We start from the raw sequence: 25,698 nt of genomic DNA, 5'->3' as shown, positions 1-25,698 counted from the left end.
TGGAACACACTGTTCTTCAATGCTTCATGGCTATCGATAGGCCTTAAACACTTTTTATCGATAGGCCTTAAACACAAGCTTACTATACTGTTAGCCCAGTGTTAAAAACGTGCACCAGCATTGGGTAATCAATTGCAGATATGTCCATATTTTCAGAGACTGCAGGCTGTTGACATGTTCAAGAAATTGTATGCACACACACCATTGCCAATGTCAGGAAACAGCTTATTTATCCCTAAGGAACTTATATGGTCATTGTCACCACATGTATCATTTCCATAAAGGAAAAGAAGTACATAGCAAACACAAGTGGTGAATATTTTGCCAGGCTTCAGACATTACAGATTGCACAGACTGTTTGCACTTATTCCCTTTTATAATATGTATTCTTGCATTGAGTACGTATTTTCTCCTAAAGGTAGTATAGGAAGACCACTATGTGTGATGCTAGGGGGTTGTATAGCAAACATAAGAAAGAATGTCTAACTGCAAGCACAATAAACCCTTCTCTCCCCCCACCCCTGTGCTAGGAATGGTTGTAACTCAATCTAGCCAAGGAGAGCAAATCTGCTAGTGAGTTATGTCTGCTCTTCCCAAAGGAATGAAAATAAGAAGTATATTACATTGCCGACTATTACACATTATATTTAATGATAGCATGATCCAAGAGGGATTTCTGTATTACAAACAGAGACCTAATGTTTTTGCTAATACTGATGTAGAAACAATATAATTTATTGCTTTTTAGAATGTCCCATGCTAAAATTATGCATACAAGGGAGAAATTAATGTATATGATTCTGAAAAACAGACACAGCAAAAATGTGTAGAAGTAATTTCAAAGGGGCCGTCCCCAGTTTATTTTGTATCTAAGGCATCTTCCTGGTCAATGAACCTCTGTGAAAGATTAATGTAGTTTGAACTTTTATTGAGGAATATCATTTGTGCACTGTCACATTTAGCACAAATGGTGCTTCAGTCACAGTTCAGTAATATTCCAGCATATTATTTCCAAGGCATTTGAGAGTTTAGAGAATTATTGAAGGGCATGCTGTACTCATTTGGTAATAAGGCAGAGTACAGTTGCAGTCTCCATATGATTTCAACAAATGGAATCTCTGTTAATTCCGTTGCACATAGAAGATGGTTATGTGATAATCACCCAAGTGAAATAAACCCTGTTGGAGAATATGAATGGAATCGGGCACTCCACAAGGTCTTTGGCAAAAGCTTTTTTTAAAAGGAAGAAACTGAACCTAGAGTTGTCAAAGGCTATTTGTAACAAAATATATCCCCCCCCCAAGGGCCAAGACTAGCTCAGGGTATTTTCCCCCTTGCCAGTCTGAGGTAAAATATACCTCCCCCAGGTTATAAATACAGTGGACAGCAAAACACTGGTTTACATCTGAGGTGGTGACTAGACTCAAGAGCAATCAATGTATCCATGGCAGAAGACACAATTCATAGAAAGGCTGTGCTCAAGAATAGGCCCCCTCCCCCCATGCATGCAGTAAATGCTGAGGGAGGGAGAGTGGGACTGTGTCCACCAGCCCTTCCCCTGACACAGATAACCAGATACAATCACTGACACAACCTGACTCATGTAACCATTTTAAACACAAGTGGGGTGGGAGAGTATTGGCTATGTGGAAGTCTACTCCCCTGGCCAGGACCAGTCCTACTATTAGACAAAGAGAGGCAGCCACCTCAGGCAGCAGATGCTGAGCAACAGAAACAGAGCTGTGCATGACACACATGATCTGCCCTGTACCCTCTAAGCTAGAATTCTGCCCTCAAGTGCAGTGGTGGATGAGTGCCCCATTACCAGTGTCAAAATAAGATTCAGTTGCCAGTGTGGTCAGCTTTGGACATGGAATGAGGCAGGTGGACTGTGTTGTCTTGTCATTTGCTTCAAGCAACACAATGCCTTTGGCTGGCCCTTCCCATAGCATCCCACCAATTTCTGTTCTCCCTTTGCTTTACTTTTATAATGCTACTTTGTTTTAATCCTGTCCACTCTTTGGAGCATTTCTCTTCATTTAATTGGGTGGCGCTGTGGTCTAAACCAGAGCCTAGGGCTTGCCGATTGGAAGGTCGGCGGTTCTAAACCCTGCGACAGGGTGAGCTCCCATTACTCAGTCCCTGCTCCTGCCCACCTAGCAGTTCGAAAGTACGTCCAAGTGCAAGTAGATAAATAGGTAGTACTCCGGCAGGAAGGTAAACAGCGTTTCCGTGCACTGCTCTGGTTCACCAGAAGTGGCTTAGTCATGCTGGCCACATGACCCAGAAAAAACTGTCTGCGGATATATGCCGGCTCCCTCGGCCAATAAAGCAAGATGAGCACCACAACTCCAGAGTCGTTCGCGACTGGACTTAACTATCAGGGCTCCTTTACCTTTTAAGGTAGTGCTTAGGTTCTTCCCCTGCCCACTGTTCATTACGTAGAATAGGATATCCTGCTGCTATGCACTTGATCAGGAAAATGTCGGTTGTTGTTTTTTCCTCTTTTTTTAGTAAAAAAACTTGTTTTTTTGAGGCGGGGGGAGGTTATCAGCTTTTTATCATCTGGAAAGACTCTAATATAACCATTTAGCATGTGTGTGTATGACTTTAATTTTCTCTCTAAGTAAATGGTACAGGCAATTTGAAACAGTTTTTTCAGCTTCATCCAAGACCCAGATGGAAAACTGTGAAAGCTTAATTTCTGAGGGCATTCAGGCTGACAGCTCCTCAAGCAGGAGGCTTAATCCAACTTGTGTGAAGATAGTAAAAGGCTCTGCACAAATGCTAAGAATCCCAAACTGCTTCCATCTATCCATGAGGCTAACTTCAACCTCTAAAAATAAATAACATGACAGCCATTTAACAAGAGACAGGACAGGATGCTGTTGTCTCTTCAAAACTACAAGGGAAGCTTCAAGGCGTACTAGGATGCAGCCACCCGGACTGGATTGTTAAACTGGACGTAAACACAAATTACAGCTTTTCTTGGAAAAAGTATAATGGGGATAGCAATGATGTGAAGATCCGCAGGTGCCTGGAGGGCAGTTGCTCAGCTTTGCACCACCCATTGGGTGATTGGAGATAGGAGGAAATCAAGGGGAGGATGGTGGCATGGTAGTGATAATCACAAGGGATGGGTGAATATGTCAATCTCGGTTTCTCATTTTTCCAATCTTAAATTCCATTCTCCACATTTCCACATCAGTTTACATTTTAAAAAAACACCAAAAAACCCAATTCATTGTGAAAATTCCATGGCAGTCTGTGGTTCCCCAATTTTTGCTGGGCTAGAAACTCCTATCACCCCTGACAAAGTGTCTTGCCAAATGCAAGGTGGTTCATTTAAAATGAGAATCAGAGGCAATACAAACACAAGTGCGTGAGAAGATTAAGTATTTTATTCTAAACAGCAAGCATTATATACATTACCAAACAAGCACTTCATTCTGCCACTTGGAAGCCCTCAAGAAGTGGTGAAGCGACTCCCACAAGTAGCCTCAGTTTGCAGGGCGCTGTGATTGATCAGTCTGTGCATGAGCTTCTAAAAACTGTACCTGATTTATAGATAGCTAACCTGTTAGCCTGCATGGCTTGCCTGACAGCCTACATGCTACTAGCTACATGCAGATTATTCATTAACCACATCTCCCAATGCCTTACTTTCTTCAAACAACGTCTAACATCAAAGAAGTTGAAGGTATTCAGCACTATCACTTTCTTCCAACAGATTAGGACTAGGAAATTAAAGGCTGTTCTTCAGCCATCAAAGAGCTTAGAGAGGAAGAAAAGGAAGGAACAGGGGCAAGAAGAGGGCAACCAAGTTAGATCACGAAACTCCTCTAAACACAAATATATTTGGGATAGATTGCCCATACACAAAGCTATCTTGGACTGATGGGAGCTAGATTCGAACATCTGGAGGGCCACCCATTTCCTCGTGCCCTGCATTATAAGGAACAGAGCAAGACAGTAGCAGATCTTCAGAATATTTTTGTTTTAATCATTCATTCCTACTCCTCCACATGCAAGACATAAGCCACAACCATCTACATAAAATACAGTGTTGTGCCTGGCCTCTCTGATTCATATTCTGCTATACATAAGCGTCTGCTGTTATACATCTGTTGTGGTGCAAGCGATTTTCTGCACTTTTATGATCTGACTCAGTATTTGTACTTCTGTCTCATAACTGTGCTGAAAACATCCCTAGCTGCACCGCTCTGTAATTGGTATCAAAATATTTGGTAGCAGAATCAACAACACCCACAACTTTCCACTTTGCCTTATGCCAGTTTGGAACATTAGGGCTTCCTTGTACGTTTTCGGCAGGGTGTGGGAGTGCCGCTGGCTTGATTTGTTTTGGAGAACCATCAGCATTGCTTTGTCCCTGTGCAGTTTTGTGAAACTTATATATGTTTGCAGCTATCCTAGGATCGAGTTTTGTAGCTCTGTCGTGGACCACTGATCCCCAGAAAAGGTAGTGGCTATAGACTGAGCCCAACAAGAAGTCCCGCATTAAATCTATCAGTGACAAATAAAGACACATGATGAGGCTCTCATTATAAGGGATGAAATGTATGTGTGCGCGCCTGAATAGTTCAGTTGGTTAAAGCATGGTGCTGATAACAGCAAGGTCGCAGGTTCAATCCATGTATGGGACAGCTGCATATTCCTGCATTGCAGGGAATTTGACTAAATCATCCTCAGGGATCTGTAATTCTAAGATTCTATTTCCTTACAGCAACTTCATAAAATGAAAGTCAGGATGTGGAGCTGCGTGATGAGTTTAAAAAGCTAATCTCTGACATATATTCCCCAACTATTATTATTATTATTATTATTATTAACCATTATAATATATTTATACCCCACCTTTTCCCCTGATGGGACTCAAGACTTAGCTTCACCTAGAGAATACAACTACATTACTCAGAGGAGGGATGGGGAAGCTGTGGTCTTTAAGAAGTTGTTGAACTCCAACTCTAATCAGTCCCAACCACTGGCCAAGTTAGGTTGGAACTGATGGGAGTTGGAGACCAACATCAGGAGAGCCACAGCTTCCCTGTCCCTTTTTAAACACTGATCTGTATTATGCGGTCGTTGCATCTGCTCTGTCCTCTCCAAGTAGTCCCAACAGTTCCACAGAACACTTAGGTAATGAAGCAAGAAGCCTAAATTATCTCACCTTGAGAGGAGGACCAGAACACCAAATACAGTGTTTAGTTTCCTCACCGGAGATGGTGACTACCCCTTTAAAATGCTCCGTCACCAAGGGAGACATCTTCCAGGCTTTCCTACCTGCTAGTCTATAGCAGTGTTCCCCAACCTTGGGCCTCCAGCTGTTTTTGGACTACAACTCCCATCATCCCTCGCTAGCAAGACCAGTGGTCAAGGATGATGGGAATTATAGTCCAAAAACAGCTGGAGGCCCAAAGTTGGGGAACACTGGACTCTATAGGACTCTCATCTCACTCCCCAAAACACACACAAATATATCTAGCAGCTGAGGGAGGAAGAGAGGGGAATGCAAGTGTCTATAGTGCCTCCCTCAATACACCCGAGTATTTAAATATGTAGGCAGTTTCAGGGGAGGTTTACCACACAGAAATATGGGCACACCTTCTTAATTTGAAAAAAGTGCTGCTGCAAAGCCTCAGAAGAAAATTATGAGGACCACCTAATGTGGGACCTACTGTCGTTTTCTGTGGGTCCCAGTGTATGAAAGCCTTCACATAATACAGCTGCATATGAGAATGCTCTCTTCCCACAGACATTTGTGCTGCATGTGCAGATGTCGTTGGCAGGGCTAGCTAGGGTGCAAGTTGGGGCACAGTTAGCCAGCACAGCCCTGCTTTCTTCCAATGCAATGAGATGAACTTCCAAACAAGGCTGACATTGCCACCTTATCAGTTGCTTCTGCAAACCAGGCCTCTTACCGATGCGTTTTTTACTGTCTTATACAAGCATTGATTTCTACAGGAGGTGAAACAGTCAACTCTTGAAACCCCTTTACAATCCCTTCTACACAACCTGTCTGGTCTATCACTTGAGTACTTCATGTACCATTCAACTCTGCTTTTTGGGGAACTGCCAGCGCTCATTAAAACATCTTACCAAGTACCAACTCAGAGTCTGGGGAAGGAAATAAGATTTTTGGCTACCTCTCCATTCAGGAGTCCACTTTCCTAGTGTGCCAGAAAAAAAGCTGTTCGGTTTTTTCTCCTCTCAGTTTTTGATCACTAAGCACCCAACCGGTATAAAATTCTAACCTTTGCAAAATCCTAAGCACAGATCTTGGAAGCCTTGAAAATATAAAGGAAATGGGGAATGAGACCCTAGGTTTATTAGATTCTTTCTAATTATACATACAATTATATCTCAAATGTGTATATGGTACCAATTCCCTTTCCAGATTTTTTTTCCATAAAATGGTCGCATTCTACACCACTGGCCTATAAATAACCTCAGCATTGTACCCAAGCAAGGATAGCATGGTCAGAATATACTTTGATGTGAGAAAACGGCCCCAAATACCGGCGCACAATTACCTGCTGTAAACAGAAAATAAAAGATCTTGGAAGTCAGTTGACTGATTCACTTTGATGGGGGTAAAAGAGGGTACCTCATCCCAAAGCAGGGTCCAAAAGTGATTAGACCATTCAGTTCATCACTGAGCAAAATCTGGACATACATCATCTGCAGTTCAAGTTCAATAGCCCATCCCCAACACTCCACAGGCTCTCTGACATCTAAGGATGCAATCCTAACCCGACTTACCTGGGAGTAAACCCCAATGAGTCCAATAAGATTTAACTTCTAAGCAGACATGGTTAGGACTGTGCTGTAAGATTGGTACGGAACATAAGAGGATGCTTTAGTAGCAAAAGCAGCTAGAATATATAGACACACACAAGGCAATATCTACCTACCAGGTTGCTCTTGCACAACTTTGGTTCATTAAAAAAAATACATTTGTTTGTTTAAAGGAAAATTGTGCAGGAAAAAATATGATAGATTGCACCCATGATAGCCTTTTTTCATGTAGACTTACTGTTGTATGATTTACAAAATGATATAGACAGCCCAATACCAAAACTTTTGAATATTCAAATATTTTGCAGGTTACTTGGATAGGTGGATTGGCATTATGTTTTGAAATTATATATCTTGTCATTCCAATGTGCAGTTTTTCCAACTCTTCCCATCTTAGCCATATACATTATTCATGTCAAAAAAGAAAGAACATATGAAAACCACACATTTCCTGTGTTGGCTCTCCACCTCAGCATTAAAAAAATTAAAATTCTATGAGAACTCAAAAAAACCCCCTGAGGAATCTACTACCAGATACTGAGAGAGGGACGGAGAGAAAGAGAGAGAGACAGAAGTAGTCCATCAGTTCATAGGTCTATCCTGCTGCTAATCTACATATTGCAAAATGCCAGGATAAATCATCATGCATCCAAAAATCAAAACTAAGTGCAATTCAAAAGCTTGCAGTCCAGTCTCTTTCTCAGATACTGAGTTTCTACAATAATATTTCTATGCTGCCATCTAGTGCAGCATTGGCAGAACAGGTATGAAATTTCAAGATGAATTTAAAAGAAAAAGAGTAAACCCCAATATGGAGACTTTTTATATTAAAATATGATGCCTCCCAGAAAGCAGCTTTGGAAGGAAAACTTCAATTTGGGGGATGACATACAAGAATAGAAGATGAGAGTGCAGACCGTTGCAGTAATCCAGGTGAGAGAGGACTAGTGTGAAGGTTGGCTTTTGCTGAGAGGGGTGGAAAGGTTGCATTTCTGCAATATTGCAAAAACAAGAGTTGGTTACAGGCTAAATGGGGGGGGGGGGCAAAGTAAAGAGGGAGCCAAAAATAAAACCAAGACTTTGTGCTTGTCAATTGATAAGAATACATAAGAATAGGGCTTAAGAGGAATGCTGAGAAATTTCAACTCTGACACACAGAGATTTGGAGCTATTAAAAATAGGACATTGCATCTAATCAGAATACACATTCCCTAGCAAATTAAATGGAGTAATCTGACTTTTGGAAGAATAAAGAAAACCGATAGCGTTTTGATACCAATCATGACATCATAATAGGAGGCCAAGGGCAAGGGGACAAGGCCTTCAACAATGGAATAGTAAGTAGTAGAGCTGAATCAAGTCTCATATACCATATACTAGAATCCATACCTTGTTTCTGCTAACAAGCAGTGTTCTGTAGCTTGCATCCACGGACATGGCAACCTGAACTCTACTTCCATGGATAATAATAGTTTCTCGTTATCAATACACAGGCACCCCCAATACAAGGTGCAGTCCTGCTCCCTCAATTGTGACCATGAGCACATTTTGATCCTTATGAATTCTGAAAGCAAAAAGCACCAGCTTTAAAGAAAGGGATGGAGATTCTGTGGCCACCCAGATATTCTCCCTGTAGTCCCCAAAAGTGTCGCTAACGGGGAGGATGACTGGAGCTGTGATCCAGCAATATCTGGATGGCCACAGGTTCCCCATTCCTGCTCTAGAGACAAAAACCCTTAAAAACTCTTATAAAACAAGAGGAATGCCAGTTCATTATATTACACTTTTATTTTACAGTATTTCCAAAGCTCTTTTATAGATGCTTTAACTGGGAGAGCTGCAATACTGACCAAAGGAAAAAAATATATACCTACAGATTGATTACACAAGTTTTAATATCTACTTGTACTGAACCATTAATATCCAAAGGGGTGTGTCAGGTAGTGCAGTTGGTGTGCGGCAATGCAAATTGCACAGAGAGAGAGAGATGTTAAAACAAAAAGTAAACATTGTATCCATGGCTACACAACAGAGGGCTTTGCAAACACGTTTGGTACTGTAACATTCTAGACAGCAATATGCTTCGAAATACATATTTAATACAATACATGCCTTAGAAAGCTTGTATTCTGTGCGTGTAAACTTCAACCAAATAAAGTAGGTACGTTAAAAAATAGAAATAATAAAATCTGAAAGTAAGCTCTTTATCTCAAAAGTAGGCTGAATTTATGAGAACTTTGATTTGTCATTGGAACTTTACACTTCCCCCTGCAATTTTGTTTTTACTAATAAGCGTCTTGATGCTACTTAATTACTGCTACTGTGCAAGACACAGAGATAAGACCTCCAAAGGGGCAAAAGCACTGCCTTGATACGTGTACGTCACTGATTTAAGTAAAAATTCGTATGGATCACACCACAAAAAGAAGCACTGCAGAATCAACTTTAGGGTAGCATTGCAGTGTCACAGCTGTATTCCTGTGGTGCGTACAAGTTGTGTACAAGGTTTTCTAACGCACTGAGAAAAATCCCAGACAATATTTCAGTAACCTAATTGCTATGCTTAATATTTTGCCTACTGAATATTTACTTGCATGATCCTTTCTGGAAGCTAGGCAGAGACAAGATGTGATGGTCCAAGCACCTTAATTGTCTGCGAGATCGCCAAGTGAAGCCAATTCTTCAGGCGCAGGTTTCCTTGTTGTCTAGACTAGGTGAGTGCACTTACAAGGACTTTTTTCCAGGATGCCCACCCCCCTCTGGGCATCAGGCACATGCTGGCTTTTGCCCTGCTCCAGGCTTCACAAACAATTTTTGGATTGCTCCATATTTCATAATGGTTGTCCAAAGGGTATAAAGGTGGAATTGAGAAGCATAAAAGGCAACTGGGATTATACATGAAATTTCCACCAAGCAACAAAAGTCTAGATTGTAGGGCAGTGGCACAATGGCATATTAGGCATTTTATTCCCTCCCACCCACCCACTGGCCACTATATGTTACATTTTTAGCTCTCATTAAACCAATTGAAAACAATATCAGAGTAAGGCCAACATCACACTTTCTACCACAGACAAATTCTGCAACCAAGATGTCACTGGAGCAGGTTGCAACTTTTGAAACCAGAGCTTCTTTATCCAACCTAAATTGCAATCAGTGGTTTCTGATCATATTTACAAAGTCATAGGCATCATTACAAGCATTTTTTTTTTTACAGATTATTTACTTACACGTTCACATTTCCACCTTCATTTATTTACTAATGTTCAAATTGCAAGTGGTCAAGGGCTGACAGTTTAGAACAAAAACAAAAATCCCAGCACATCAAGGACTGTAAAGTTCAGGTTTGAATCATTCTTGTTGCAATGCACCAAGTGGAATAATGACATACCAGCTCTGAACCAAGTGTGCAGGGGAAGGGAATAAATGGTAAACAATTCGGGTTTTCCCCCCATTAGAATGACCTTCCAGGGGAAATATATAATTTGAAATAAGGCAAAAAGAAAAAGAAAAAAAGGCATTTCAATCTATGCAAAATTAAGGGCTAATAATTTCCTTGTACAGATGTCCTGAGATTTGTACTGAATGGGTTCTGTATGTGTTTATCACTAATATTAACTTAAAGCTCTATACACTCAACGAAGTTTGGTTAATCATGGACCCATATTAAAAAGTGAGGCAATAAAACATATGAGAACAGAGGTGAGGGCAAGGGCATTAACAAATGCCTCCATCTTTCTCACCGGCCTGAAAGACCAAATGTCCAACAAAATGTAAAAGACAGCATATGTTTTGTGTAGTCTAAAAATTTGTTGTGATAACTTATTGCAAATTGCACTTGGCAGTTCACCACACCAATGGAAAACTGGCCCCCTGTTGGTTCACACAGTCCTGTAAGCCTTGACTCAAGGTCACCAGTAGAAGGATCTGGAGAGAAAGTTTGCAGCTGAGCTCAGCCAGCTGGCTGCACCTTCTGGGTGTGATCCAACCCGGGACACTGCTTTGTCTTGCTCCTTTGAAGGGCTTTCATCTTCTGGCAGATACTCAGGGAGGTCGGTATTCTGTTCCACTTCTACAGGAGTATCTTGGAATGGAACCAGCATCTGTTTAATGGGATTCAGAAAGTCGTTTTACCCAATCTGACCTTGCTGCGAAGCTCAGCATCACTCATTCATGCAACTGCTGTTTTAGACATAGTTCAGAGTTTTAGCAAATCTAGGAACTGTGACATGCAAGATAACTTTATAGGTCTGAACAAAGTAACTCCTCCATTCACTTCCTGATAAGCATGCCCCTCAACCAATGGGAAGAGTTTACCTACATTACAGCAGGCTTTAGACCAAGCTCTTGGAGACCTGTGTAATTAATTTGAGTTTCCGAAACGTTTGTGCTTAATATAATCACTGTAATTCAGAAGATTGCAAACGCTCTTAGCAACATGACATTAATGCCTTCATTACATAAGGCTATTTTGCACCTCTTGCTAACTGAAATCAATATTCTACAATGCTAAACCTATGACACACTTTCAACTTCTACCAGATTTTCCATGTACAGTTGGCATGAAAGCTCCACAAAAGAAGCAGCTTTCTCTTGTTTCAGGAAGTGAGGCGCCCTGTATGAACACACTGCTGCTTACATTGCATAGATATAACATGCCTTGGATTCAAAATAGAAATTAAAGGAGACGACACACACACACATCCCCCAAAAAGCCACATCTGCATACAATTTCATGTATGTTCAGCCAGTGGGATTATTGCTGCACCCAAAGAATAGACCAATTGCATTTAATTCCTTTTCTTTAATTGCCAACGCTACCAACAGGCTTGCGTTCTAAATTACGAAGCGTTCTCTCACCTCTTCTCCACTTTCACTTTTCACAACTTGCTGGGCTTTCATAACTTTGGTTGATGCTATTGCTGTTGCCAGTGCCTATACAACAAGAAAATGGAAAAACAGAAAAGAAGAGCAGGTGAGTAAGTCATTACTCAGCGTCAGAAGAATGTAAAAGGAAAACGGCTGCAAACCTTACCTCTGCTTTCAAATCTGATCTGATTCGGACTACACATCTTTGAACTGCCATTTGAAACGTGAAGCTGATGACCCCTTTAATCTTCAGCAAGGCCTCTTCGCAAAGGTTTCTCCGAGACTAAAAATTAACGGCACCAGTTATTTGCAAATACCTAATAAATAATTGCGTACATTAAACACAGATCAGTTAAGAAACAAGACACATGAATTGAAGCAGAATGATGCTTTTTAATATATATATATATTAAAAGAGGAGAGGGAATGGCTCTGAATTTAGCTATAAGAGAATTTAAAAACATCATTCCTGCCTACATTTTGACGACAAACCAGAATGGAATCAACTGTGAATAATGAGGGGAAAGTGCTGAAAAGCAAAGCAAGCTTTTCTCCGTATGATCAGCTAAACAGTCCCCTGTGGTTAAGTTCTGACTGACTGCAATGCTCATTGATGAGCAGTTAGTGTTTAAGTTGCTATTTATCAGACACCTTGTATCCATACTGACTGAATGCATCAAAGCAGCTGTTGTATCCTTCAGCTACCTCATCTGTGGCAGCTCATGGACATCACTGCACTGCACAAACTGAACTCTGATTGCAAAGGAAAATGTCCGCTCACAAAACACACAAGTGAATGGTTACGTTTAAAGCAAGTGACAGGGCCTACTGTGCAACAACACGACACTGACCTGTGCTAGTTGCACCTGCTCTACGTTAGCTCAGCGTGCTTCCATGCATTTACTGAGTGTCTCAAAGACATCAGCATACAAATAAGTGGCCTCTTAGAACTACCACAAGCGCAATATGAAACACAGCCTGGCCTACATAATCATGTATATGAGCTGCTTGCTTGGTGTCTTACAACACGAACACATTCTTCTCAACCAGCACTGCATTCTTAACTCCCTCCTCAAGCCTAGCTCCCAGGGTTTATGGCTAAGGCAGCAGGTTGGCTCAGATGTTACAGGAAGCCATGGTTTTTGCCATATTAACAATCCTACACAAGCCTCAGGCTCACACACTTCCCTCCTCCTCTTATTTTGCATAGCCACCAGTTTCCCATTGCATCCAAATTTGGGGATGCAGGTTCCTTTAAGAACAAGAAAGGATCAAACCATGGTTTCAGAGCCTAGTCTGTTTATAAAACTAAGTTTAGCCAAAGTACAAATCCAAGTCCATACCTTATGGGGAACTCCCAGTCTCCTCGCAAACAACACAAGACGTGGGGAGCACACAAACATGAGACTCATTCATAAGTAGTATCAAACTATGGTCTGACATTACATGAGAACTGGAAACCACAGTGGAACATAGGAAGATGCCTCAAACAGAGTCATACCATTGGTGCATCTGCTAGCTCAGTATTATCTACACTGAGTGTCAGTGGCTCGCCAGGGTTTCAGGCAAGACACATTCCCAGCCCTACCTGGACATGCCAGAGGCTGCAGCTGAGATCTTCTACATGGGAAACAGGTGTTCTACCACTGAACCAGAGAATACACCCATTGAAACAATATGTAAAACTTCAGCATGTACATCAGGCCAACACAGGTGAAATAAGATTAGTCAAATGTGCTCCGATTTTCAAGTTGTGTTTTTTGCTTCAAAGCAGCCCCATACAGAGAGCATCATTACAGTGACCTAGCCAGGGTGTAACTGGGGCATAGATAACCAACACCAAGTTCATCCTCTATATGGAGGCTGGAAGAAAAATGAACTAAAATCCAACAAGTTCATGTTTGGCAAGTTTAAGTCAAACTGCTGAATTTTATCAGGGTTTCTGCCTCAAGAGTAACATGCAGATACACCTGACTATGCATTGGAAGTCTGTATTTATGAGAAAGAACAGTCCTACACACACACACACACCAGTATTGTTTAGGGGTTGTTGTGACTGTTATTGATATTATATTAATTTTTACATTTTATAATGATTTATGCGGAAATGGTTCAATTATGGCTGTGCACTTTTTGATGCGTTTAATTTATTGTTTGATTATTTTTGTTATGCTTGTAATTATGCAAATCTTTTCACATTGCGAGCTGCCTTGACCGTGGTTTTAACTATGGAAAGGCAGCATACAAAACAAATTATGGTGGTGATTATGAGATGACAGGGCAAGCAGGAGTGGTGACAAAATGTTCATGATGCCCACTAAAGTATATTGCTGGGATATACATAGAGCTTTAGACAGTAATTACATAAGATTTCACAAGAGAGACCAATTAGTATCATTTCTGTGAAAAATGAAGTACAGCTGTTCAGTTATTATTGTCCTTTAGGGTTTGCATTTGCTTGCTTGCTTGTTCTTCCAGGGTTTTTTAACTGCCTAAAATCTTAAGAAAAAGAGGCAAAAAGAACATGATTATCCCAGTTGTTGTTGTTGTTGTTGCTGTTGTTATTATTTCTACACTTGAAGATAGCTTACATTTCACGGATGAATGTAGGTGCCCATGTTAGAAGCACCTACCTGAAACTCAGAACTGCTGCAAGTGCTGACTATAGTTTAAGATAGCACTTGGAGGTCAAAATGATTTACAAACAGTGTTTTTCATTGCCCTTTGTAGACTGAAATGGCATGCTGTGCACAATCTAAAAATCAAGTAAAAATCTCCCTAAGAGCAGAGAAGGTTTTGAGGACAGCTTAAAAAAACAAATAAACTTTAATACACATTTGCCCCTTTTTGCTCTTGAAGGAATATGCTGCCAGGCCATCAGCAGTTAAGGAAGCCCTCCAAATTAAGTATGTCTACATTTCTTACTGCATGCTGGCTACTAGAAACAAGGATCTGCATTAGCATTGTTTTAGGAGAGCAATACAGGCAGCTTTGAGATATGCTGACCACAGACCATTTACAGTGGTAACGCGTATTTAAATTGGCAGGCAAAACAGAAACAGGCAGCATTTTTCTGGCTTTTAGAGAAGCTTTAGAGACAGTGATGGGCAAACAAATGAGCTACCAAGTCAGTAAACATAATAAGGACAAGACTACTGGAACTGATTAAACCTGGCTTAAAGAAGCGGGTCGGGCCGAGGAGGGGAGAGAGAAATATAAGGAGAGAGCAAAATGGTGGTGGCAAGAAGAGGAGGAAGGTAACTCTGGGAAAGCAAGGGTATACATATGCTCATTATTCATCCGATTAACAGCCACTGACTTTATTAAAGAAGATGGGATCTATATACAGACCTGGTTCTCTTAAAAGGCTTACTTAGGCCCCCCACCCCCGAACAAATGTAAGCCAGTGCAGCAGAAGATCAGGTTAGATAATTTAAAAGGCTACAAAACTGAAACAGAGACCTGAGGGCACTTGTGGATAACATGCTCAAACAGCCTTGCATGCTGCTTGGCAGCCATAAAAAGGCAAACATGACCCTGGGGTGTTATCTACAGGGGAATGGAGGATAAATTTATAGAAGTTATTCTGACATTGCATGGAGAATCCACTGAGACCTCATTATTACAACAGTTATCCAATAGCCAAGAGAAATCTCAGGCAATGAGAAAAGATGTTAGGAAGAGCAGGCTAAGAAAATTCAACATTTCCTTAGGCCTGAACAATGGGAAGTTGATAAATTGTTATGAATGTCTCATGATGTGAAGAAGAAAAAACACCGGGGGGGCGGGATTACCATTCATCTGATGGCTAGGTTGATCAACCTTTTCCAGTATAAAGTATCACTTGTTGGGTAGCGGTAGGGATGACTGCTACTGGGAGACCCTGGAGAGATGCTGCCCGTCAGTGCAAACAGTACTAAACTAGAGGGACCAATGATCTGACTCAGAAGAAGGCAGCTTGTGATGTTCTGATGTCCAAACTTAATGCAGTCAATTATTTAATGTGACCTTTCTACTGTCAGCTTCTTGGAGGTATTTAACGTTTTGCATCAGTAAATTCTGATGCACAGTAAATTCTACTAAGATCAACTCCTACAAGTTTCTGACATCTAAGAGATTGCTACAGACTTCATAAATGTTATGTTTATGGCATTTAGTACAGAGCAGTCTAAGCTGTAAACTCAAGGAATGCTTACAGAAAACAAGGTGCCCTTCACACACCTTGATACATAAGTGTGCATTGTATGCCCCAAAACACCCTTTTCTTACCGAATCATCAAGGCCATCTATGTGTAACACGACTGTTTTAGCACGTTTATTTGTACTTCCCAGAAAAAACTGAGCTTTCCGGCGCCGTGAATTCATCTCGTTCACATTGTCAACATCGGACATTGTGGAAGACTGAAGAATATCATAGATTTCAGAAGCCAACAATTTTGTCTCTCCTGGTGTGGTGGTCCTAAGGCAAAGCAAACTGAGGTTTGTATGGATTTTGCTTTACAATCCTTTGTATTTTAGTTTTGTTAAATATATTTCTTAACAGCTTAATACAGTCTCTAAGCAATTTACAAATAACATGATATATATAACTCAGAAATTAGGGTACAATGCAATGCAATAAAATAAAATAATAAAATCTGAAAGAACAAAAACATGGCACCGTATCTGAAACACCTTTAGAATCATGGTTCCCTTCCCCCTTCAGCCTTCCTCTTACCAAGGCACACCCTGACTCACCAAATACTACACATCACACTCAAGTGTTGCCTTAAAGGTAAAAGGTAAAGGACCCCTGACAGTTAAGTCCAGTTGCAGACGACTCTGGGGTTGCAGCGTTCATCTCGCTTTACAGGCCCAGGGAGCCGGCGTTTGTCTGCAGACAGTTTTTCCAGGTCATGTGGCCAGCATGACTAAGCCGCTTCTGGCGAAACCAGAGCAGCACAGGGAAACGCTGTTTACCTTCCCGCCGGAGTGGTACCTATTTATCTACATGCACTTTTTGGGGTGCTTTCAAACTGCTAGGTTGACAGGAGCTGTGTTGCCTTACATCGACACAAATCAATGATACCTACTACTTATTCAGTATCACTTTCCCAAACTACACCCACACCTCATTCATACCCACCAATATGTACAAACGCGCCATCCACTCAGTGATTTCAATACTCACACTCAATCACCAACCACTTTCACCAGTCAAGTCCTTCCACTGCACAAAAGTGTACTGCAAAAACTAGGGAGACAATGAAACCATTCACTGACAGAGCAGTATAAATAACAAGGCAGGCGGCCACTCACCAGTCACACAGATGAACTGCACCCCCTGCACCTGGTACTCCTTCCTCTCACCAAGAATTGCCCACAGACAATTCAAACCACACAGGAGGAATTAAAAGAAAAAGAAAAACTTTGAAGGAAGGCACCCACATCACAATCCCAACACCCTTTGCCTCAGCAGTACAGTATTGGTTTTATAAATTTCCAAAATGAAGGTTCTCAATATGAAGCTAATATTGAGATGCATTAACTTCCCCTTATGCTGTCTGGTTATCTTTAGCTGAATTAGGAACCATACATACCTAATTTTATTTGGATGCCGCCTTTCCACAGTTCAAACCCCCCTCAAGGTGGTTTACAACATTACAAAACCCATAACTACAACGTAACTAAAGTATTTATAAACAATAAATAAAACATTAAATACACAACCAAACTGAACAATTTCCACATAAATCACAACAAAATATAAAGATCCAAAAAAAACCAACAGCAACAACAGAAACACACACCCCCAACACAACCCTCCCTCCAAACATGAAAACCAGGCAGACATCCATGGTTTCCATACCTTGTCTGCATGACCCTTCTAATGCCCCAATATGAAAAGTTTTCATCTGACTATCAAAACTGTATGCACCGACTTAATTCCCATTGAGGTTTCTTGCCCACACTATGCAGAGAGCCCTAGCTGACTAGGAGTTCTATTGAACTGGGCTTCTTCACCTCAGCACTACTCCCTGCAAAGTTTTCTCTGGAACTCTCCTCTCTCCAATATTCCTCTTGCTCTCCCTCTTCTGCCCATAACATCCATCCAGCATTCTCGTCCTCCTGTCTCAAACCATGGATCTCCTTGTTGTCTTCTTGGCAGGGATCTCCTTGTTGTCTTCTTTGTTTCCTGCTTGGCAGGGGGTTGGACTCGATGGCCCTTGTGGTCTCTTCCAACTCTATGATTCTATGATTCTCCCCACAGATACTCCGCATTTCACAATAAGAGTGAACAGCAGCCACTTACTTTTGACAGAATGCCATCCAACAGCACCATTAGACCAACAGAAAACCAACTGATCTGCATTGCCCCAACTAGGGTTTTATTTCTTGCTCAGAGAAGTGGGGTGGTTCTTTATTTGATCAGAAAGCAATGGGTATTGCATGTTAATGTACTGAAAATATGATGAGTGGGGGGGGGGAGTATTTAGTAACACAAGCAACTTTTCTGTATCAGCTGACAAAAGAGGGACCAAGGGACCAAGCAACATTGCTCTCCTTTGGGTAACTGCAAAAACCCAAAGGAGTCAAAGGAGTAAGAGGAAAAGAAGAAGGCCACTGCCAGTCTGGCTATTTCCCTTCCATAGGTACTGACCTCAACCTGGAATACTGTCAGTCTGGCATCTTTCACATACACTAACGTCAAATTAAAATATGCTGGCCCTTTTAAAAATAGCAGCTTGAGCAATCTTTGCTTTTTATTCCAGCAAGCTGTCAAGAAAGGACGGCATATCAGACAAGAACCTGTTTCAGCATTTTCCCTTCATAGCTTTTCGATTTGCACGGAAGACTACAGCATTTCTAACATCTCAGAATTCAGACAATGCCCAGCTATCAAGTTTAATGGATGCTTTAAAATACTGCTTGTTCCATCATCATCACCTATTTCCAATTCTATGCAACGAAGCCCAAAATTATTATTTGAAGGTACTTGGGGGGGGGGGCGGATAATGGTTTCCACTAAAAAAAAAAAAGAATAGAGTGACATGACTGCTTAAAGCAAAGAGTGAATTTCAGCACATACCCTCCCCTCTGGAAAGTGGAGAAATGGCACCCAAATTTGCAGGTTGTGAATGGGACAATGATATTCAGGGAGTGTTTTGGTACAGCTATAGATGAGCCCTAACCAGTTTTGAAGATTTAATGTTTAGCATGATTGCAGAACATAATATTTGTATAAGATCACAAAACAAAAGTTGGTGTTTAAGTTGTTTTGCAAAATGCTTACTGAACTCCGAATTCCTGAAATATTTTCAATTCTGAAAATTTGTAGTATGTATGTATTTCCTTCCGACCAACAATTATAATTCTGACAAAACATATAACAAAACAAGGTGTATCTTCAGATCAAGTAGAATTATTTTGGTCTGTTCTAATTTGACACACTAGATGGCGGTATTACCTTTTATTACGATGTCTTGCAATTCATCCAACACTGCATTCCCAAACTGAACAATACTCTTAGTGTGCATGAATAATTTATCTTTCGGCTAAGTGTATAAAATGTTCACAACCCATTTAAAAGTATACCATATAATCCTGCTTGTAGTGTCAGAGAGGGCATCTTTTTCTTCAAATATCCTTTTATGGGGAAGGTGTCATAACAAAGGGTCCAATTTTAGAAGGCTATTTGTGCCCTTCTAACCATGGTTAATTATTTGTGAGAAGTACAAGCAAGTAAAATTGTGTTAAATCAAAACTGAGGCAGTGGCTTGGTTTACAGGATTGTGTGCATCTTATCATACCTGAAAGGGACTCCTGTGCAATTAAATACATAGTTACTGAGCTAATCGTTTTAGGCAAATAATAAATTGGGGGGGGGGTGAATAGATCGGTTTAGTTCAAGTAGTTCAGTATGAGACTCTGGAAGAGGCATACTATCTTGGAATAGAATGCTTCGAGCCAAGTAATTGGATTTTTGCTTTCATTAACTAGCCACTTAGTATCAAGAACTACTGAACATACCAGTATCCTCACAGTGTTTTCAATGTTACATGCAAAGCCAGGAATTCATGTACAGTGGTACCTCGGGTTAAGTACTTAATTCGTTCCGGAGGTCCGTACTTAACCTGAAACTGTTCTTAACCTGAAGCACCACTTTAGCTAATGGGGCCTCCTGCTGCTGCCGTGCCGCCGGAGCCCGATTTCTGTTCTTATCCTGAAGCAAAGTTCTTAACCTGAAGCACTATTTCTGGCTTAGTGGAGTGTGTAACCTGAAGCGTATGTAACCTGAAGCGTATGTAACCCGAGGTACCACTGTATTGGAGATTATGAAAGGAATCTGCTTGAACAAGGAAGCCACCTTTGCAATCTAATTCCCAGGTCCCTTATTCTTAAAACAATTTTAAGACAGAAACGCACTATATACAACAATAATCTGATAGTTTGTAAGGGGGTACAGACTCCCTCGTAAGGTGGTGGTAGGAAGGAAATACGTACATACTCCAACCTTCATTGGAAGATTTTAAAGCAAAGGTTGGATGTCATGGATGCTCCAGCTGAGATATCTGTACTGCAGGGGGTTAGACCAGATGACTCTTGGGGTCCCTTCCAACTCTAGAGTTCTAGGATTCTATGATAAATTATGTACTTTTACTATAGATAGCACACTATACTTACTTTTGCACGACGGTTTGTAAGCTCAGCATCATACCTAGTTCACTTTTCATCTTTTCTCTGTTGGCACGACATTCCGCCAAATAGCGGAGAGCCTGTAAGAAAGGGCAAGTTAAAGTAATCTAATAGAATAATGCTATTGTTTCTAATTTTTCTTTTATACATCTCTCAAAAATAAACAATATCAATTTTGAAGATATTTTATGTAGTGGTTAGAACATATGCAATTTTAGTTTAATAAGCTGCACCCCAAAATATTTTTGGTGTATTCTTGTCTAGAAAAATCCCAGTAATTATATAAATATGATTTTGACTAAATATTGAATTAAGAGAACTGATTCTTTCAGTTGTCTATCAGCAAATATAATATCATATAAAACTAAGTTAACATTTCCAGCAAGTTGCGTATAATGGGATAACTCAAAATATGAATGTTAAATGTGCAGCTGTTCAAAGCATTGTATTTGCATTGTTGCTGCTGAAGGATTGTTTTTGCGTTATATATGTATAAAACTAGGGGCTGCATTCCTGCTTGCTCCTCTCATCAACCCACCTACCAGTTTCCCCATCCCAACTATGCAACTACTAAGCTCACTTTCACCTTCATGTCATTTCTGAAGCCACTTCTCTCTCATTCTGCAGTCCTGCTTTACACCCATTTTCACCTTCACCCCATGTCCTTGCCTCCTCCCCCTCCTTTTGCGCAATTCCCCCTTGCACACCTTCATGGTAACTTCCTGCACCTTCCTCCTCCCACACATTGCACCTACAAAGCACCCTTTTCACCATCCCCTCCTATTCTTTAGACCTTCCATCCCCTTTCATCTTCAGCTCCATTCCCATGCCTCTTACCCCTCCTTTTTTCAATCACCTTTACACTCCCATTTTCACCTTCACTCCTTTTTCCTCCACCCTCCTCCTTTTCTCAACTCTTCCTTGACACAGATCACTTCCTCCTCCTCTCTACTATTCTGCAACCCTTTTTCCACATACATCCCATGCTGATCAATATTACTGAATCTTTAAGATGAATAGATTTTAAGAGCAAGCCTGTCAACTTGTTCAGTTGGAGAAGGATAAGTTTAATTGACAGATGTTGTATGTATATGGGTGCTTGCTTTTGGGAGGTAAATTGTTATCATACAAACAATTTGGGTTTTTCATTGTTCTACTTAGCATCATATTTTCTCTGAGCTCTAAGACTGCATGTGTCATGATTAAGTGACATTCAGAAACAAGAGGACCTTGAACCAGTTGTCATTGTGTTGTGTAATTGGTCTTGTGCCAACGTTAATGTTTGCTTAGTTCCTAACAGCTCTGATACAGCATGTCCATTGCCCTAATACCTGCTGAAGAGTATTTCTGTTATGTTTCATTATTAATTTAGACTGCCAACTTACACTTTATACATTTACCTGGGAGTAAGGCCCATTTATTTCAGTAGGACTAGATTCTGATTTGGAGAGTGGGAAGATGAGAACTATGACTACTTTTACCTTGGGGTGGGGGCGGGACCTGGCATCAAACAGAATTAAAACTGCTCCTGAACTCTCATATTTGATATACATTGCTAAACTTTGGTATCATTCAAAGTTGCATCAATAAATTTCTTTATTTCTTTTTAAAGAAATCCTCCACTTCAATGCCATAGTTTCTCAGAATGTACCAGAGTGACAAGAGCATAAACTGCATTTCAGTTTTGCTGCATCTGGGATTGTCATTTTTAGGTGATCCTCTCTGGCTAAGAATCTATGCTATTACAATACATCTTTTCTTCTTCAGTAAAATTTTCCAAAATGTTTTGTTTTAAGATATTTTATGGAAACACACTGGTGTAAAATATGGTTGCAACAGCCAATGAGTGCTTATTTAATATTAAATCCTGAAATTTAGAGTGCCAATCACATAGTCATGCTACAGAATGCATAGGAAAAAAGTTGCACAATTAGGAAACCGATGATACTTACCAGTAGGGCTGAATGGACAACTGGGGGATTGGGATGATCCAAAAATAAAATAAGGCCTGGTAGACATCCCTGATCCTGGACAATTGCTCTTCTGTTTAGGGGATCAGCTGCAAGGTCCCTCAGCTGATTAACTACAGATAACGCATCAGGCTCTTCACTCATGCTGCTGTTCATTTTTGCTTGTCATACATAAAATTCTGCTGGAAAAGAAATGTTATTAGAAATATTGTGGAGTTAATGGCCACTGTCATTAGCTTGGTGTGGTTCAAATTATATTTCCTTAAGTAATTCTTTAGGAGTCTTTAAAAGACTACACGTAGACACTAGTCAGCACATGCTGCTCAGATCACTATTCAAAATTCAACAAAAAGGCAAACCTAAGACACAGTATGTATTGTTTTAAATTTTAATGCACTCAAAGTTCCCATTTCCTTCCACCAAAATCAGACAGCAAGTCAAAGAATCTAATACATAGCACATCTTATCGCTATTTCAGCTATCAACATCAGAAGTCAGCAATAGAATAATTCTTGCTGGGCAAGAATTATTCCTAATCCACAGTTATCACCATCTTATACATATAAAGATATGTAAAGCTTGACAATGCTCAACCCTTTGGCCCATCCCACTATGCAAGGACTCCCAGCTTTACCCCAAAAGCAAGTAAATGGAATAGGTGGGTGAAATAATCACTAAAGCATTTGCATTTCACTTTCACATACACACAAAGCACAAAAACATAGTGAAAATTGGCTTCAAGTTTTTAATATTGTGAAGGCTTCAGTCAGAATCCAAAATGCTATTTTAGATATGTTCACAATGCATGGAAGCCCTTGTTATAACATTTCATATACAGCTTTCAAAAGTGCCTAAAGGGACTATCATACAGTAAACAGAACAGAATTCTCTTGGGTAAGCAAATGAAGGCATGTGGTTGTTCAGGTCTTGACCAGTGCCCAAAGAGCTTCACGCAGCATATGTATTTATCAGTTGCAATGCTGGATGGAATATGAAGGTATACAGTCTCCATAAGGATCTAATTTCCAAAATTGTGCATTGGAATTATCATCTGAATAAAGGAAGCATGGCATGAGTAGCGGAAAGGCAATCTTCTAAACTGCTGCATGCCACCCCTGGCAAACAAAACACAACGCACCGCCGGAACCTAAATTCAATAACTAGATTATTAGAATAGCAATTTTCAAACTTTGCTCCAGAGAATCCTCATATGCTTATCACAGGTTCCTCAATTGAAAGAGCCATGATGACAGTCAAGGGATTGAATCCAACCAAGTCATACTCAGAGTAAACCCACTGAAACAGACTTGTTAATGATATCCAATGATTTGAATGAGTCTACTTAAGTATGGCTAATGTTGACAACAACCCAAGCTTCCTAGATAGCTTGCCTATTTCTCCCTGCAAAGTACGAGGACATTGTTGAGTATAATCCAGCGTGCACTCACAGCTCACATGCAGCAACAATGAGGACCAATATGGCCGGTGTTCTCTATGAAATGTCTGTTCACCTTAGTAAACATGGTCCAGAATATTCTGAATGCACAAGGTTCTTGTGTGTAGACACCCTCAAGTTCTGCAGCAGACAAAGCAATGCAGAAAGATTCCTTGAAGGTGGAATCTGAAAACCACTGAGCTAAAAATATGAGCTAACTCCACCATGAATAAAGTATTGAGAAATTAAACTGGTCTGGAAATCAGGATATTTGTTTCCATGAAGCTAACTTCAAAAGCTGTGCTTAGGATCAACCCTAAATACTGTATGTGGCTTTTACTGAAATTGATGGTTCTTAGGGCCACAGACAAATATTTGTGCTATTTACTGATTCAGAATTACACAAATATCACCAAAGAAACTTGATACAGCTTCTGACCACAACCTGAGCCAGAGACTGACAACATTTTCATATTAAGAATTATATGTAATTCATTAAAACAAATATGCCTCATCTATTTCACTGTTGTTGTTTTTTACTTACTTCAGTGCGCAGCACAATCCTATATGCACGTTTATTCATAGATCCCACTCTGCCAGTAGGGCTTGCTCCCTGGTAAGCATGCACAAGTTCATACTCAAACACTGCCAGGAGTACGCATGCCTTCTTAGAAGTCCTACTTGTTTAAATAGGACTAACTTGCAAGCATATACACAGTCTGATAAAAAAAATCAAGACCCAAAGAAATCACTTTTGTTTCTCTTTTGAAAAACAAAAGCAACTCACCATATAGCACTGTGGCTATATTTAAACACCAAGTCTTAGATGCTGCAGCAAGCCTTTTCTAAAATGAAACAACGGTTAACCAAATAGTCAGCCAAAAGTAAATCTAGCTCACTGCGACAGAACTTCGTCCCAGATGTGGACATCCAAGATGCTATGTTGGTCATTTGTACTATTTCTCATACTGGTTTGTATCGCAAAAATATCAGAAGTTCAGTACACAAGGGATTGCTACCTTACATGCCAGCGCTTAAACCTCCTCCCCATTCCCCAGGGCCAGATAACTGAAATCAGCTTCTGCTGCAATTATATCCCCAATTACCTGGGAGGGCTGCCCATTGAACCCAATGGAATTTCCATCTGAGTAGACCCACATAGTACCACACTTTAGGCTAGCAGGGACTAAGCCCCACTAAACGAAATTGGGCTTAAATCAGGGTAAACATACATAAGCTGATACTATGGAGAGAAAGGCAGCCATTAGAAAGCCCTGATGTTTTGATGATTTAAAATAAGAGCTTGTGATTGGGGTGGGAAGAGGTCAGGGGACTCTTAGGTTACCCTGCCCGGGGTCACTCTCCTTGGTCTGGCTTCCCCTGCCTTCGGTGGCCCAATACCCCTTAACCCTCACCAGGCTCCTTCTCCCCACCGACTCCCCACTCCGAAGGTCCCCCATTCCCCGCCCTCACTTTCATAGGATGCGAAAGGGGAGGCGCTTTCTTGCTCCCGCCCCGCCAGAAGAAGGAACGGTCCAGGTCACGTATCTGCTGCCGCGGAGGCCGCCCTCGTGCGAAAGGAGGCCGGGCGGGAAGAAGGCGCTTTGCACCCCGGGGCGCCCGGCCAGAGGTCAGCAGGATTGGAACCTTCTACCCCCGGAGACAACATTCACCCAACCAGGCGGGCGCTCACAGGTCTCCGGCACCTCGGCGCTCCGGGGGACCCCATTGGCTGCAGCGGAAAGCACCTCCTGGCCAGTCGCGGCTCGCCTTGTTACGCGCGTCTCTAATTGGTTAAATGCGGCTGGCTGGACTTCCGCGGCATTGTGGGTTGGAGCCGGTGAAGCTTTTTTTTTTTTTAAGGTGGACCTAAGAAACTACAAGTCCCAGGGAGACCTTTCTCGGCGTCGTGAGCTTTCGCTGTCACGCGAG

At 41.0% G+C, this 25,698-nt stretch overlaps 1 protein-coding gene and 1 long non-coding RNA gene across 3 annotated transcripts; both read right to left on the bottom strand.

Moving 5' to 3' along the window:
* Positions 1–3,379: 3,379 nt before the first annotated feature.
* LOC308481722 lies at positions 3,380–7,289 on the bottom strand. Its single transcript, XR_013988840.1, has 3 exons — positions 6,058–7,289; positions 5,455–6,024; positions 3,380–5,301 (listed from the first exon to the last, which is right to left on the bottom strand). It is a non-coding gene; the product is annotated as an uncharacterized lncRNA (long non-coding RNA).
* Positions 7,290–8,585: 1,296 nt separating this feature from the next.
* On the bottom strand, positions 8,586–25,455 carry ARMC1 (armadillo repeat containing 1). Of its 2 annotated transcripts, none has more exons than XM_081013621.1 (7): positions 25,240–25,455; positions 22,314–22,513; positions 20,350–20,441; positions 15,955–16,144; positions 11,852–11,968; positions 11,677–11,751; positions 8,586–10,919 (listed from the first exon to the last, which is right to left on the bottom strand). In XM_081013621.1, exons 2-7 carry the CDS (start codon positions 22,485–22,487, stop codon positions 10,728–10,730), a joined length of 840 nt encoding a protein of 279 aa, XP_080869747.1. In that variant the 5' UTR covers positions 22,488–22,513; positions 25,240–25,455; the 3' UTR covers positions 8,586–10,727. The 2 variants fall into 2 exon arrangements, with proteins under 2 accessions (XP_080869747.1, XP_080869746.1); XM_081013620.1 differs by having other exon boundaries at positions 22,314–22,510.
* Positions 25,456–25,698: the final 243 nt, after the last annotated feature.

This window comes from Podarcis pityusensis, assembly GCF_964106645.2.
Source record: "Podarcis pityusensis genome assembly, chromosome: 7".
Taxonomy (NCBI): Eukaryota; Metazoa; Chordata; class Lepidosauria; order Squamata; family Lacertidae; genus Podarcis; species Podarcis pityusensis.
Note: the sequence above shows the minus strand (reverse complement) of the source record. Positions and strands in the feature narration are given on the sequence as shown.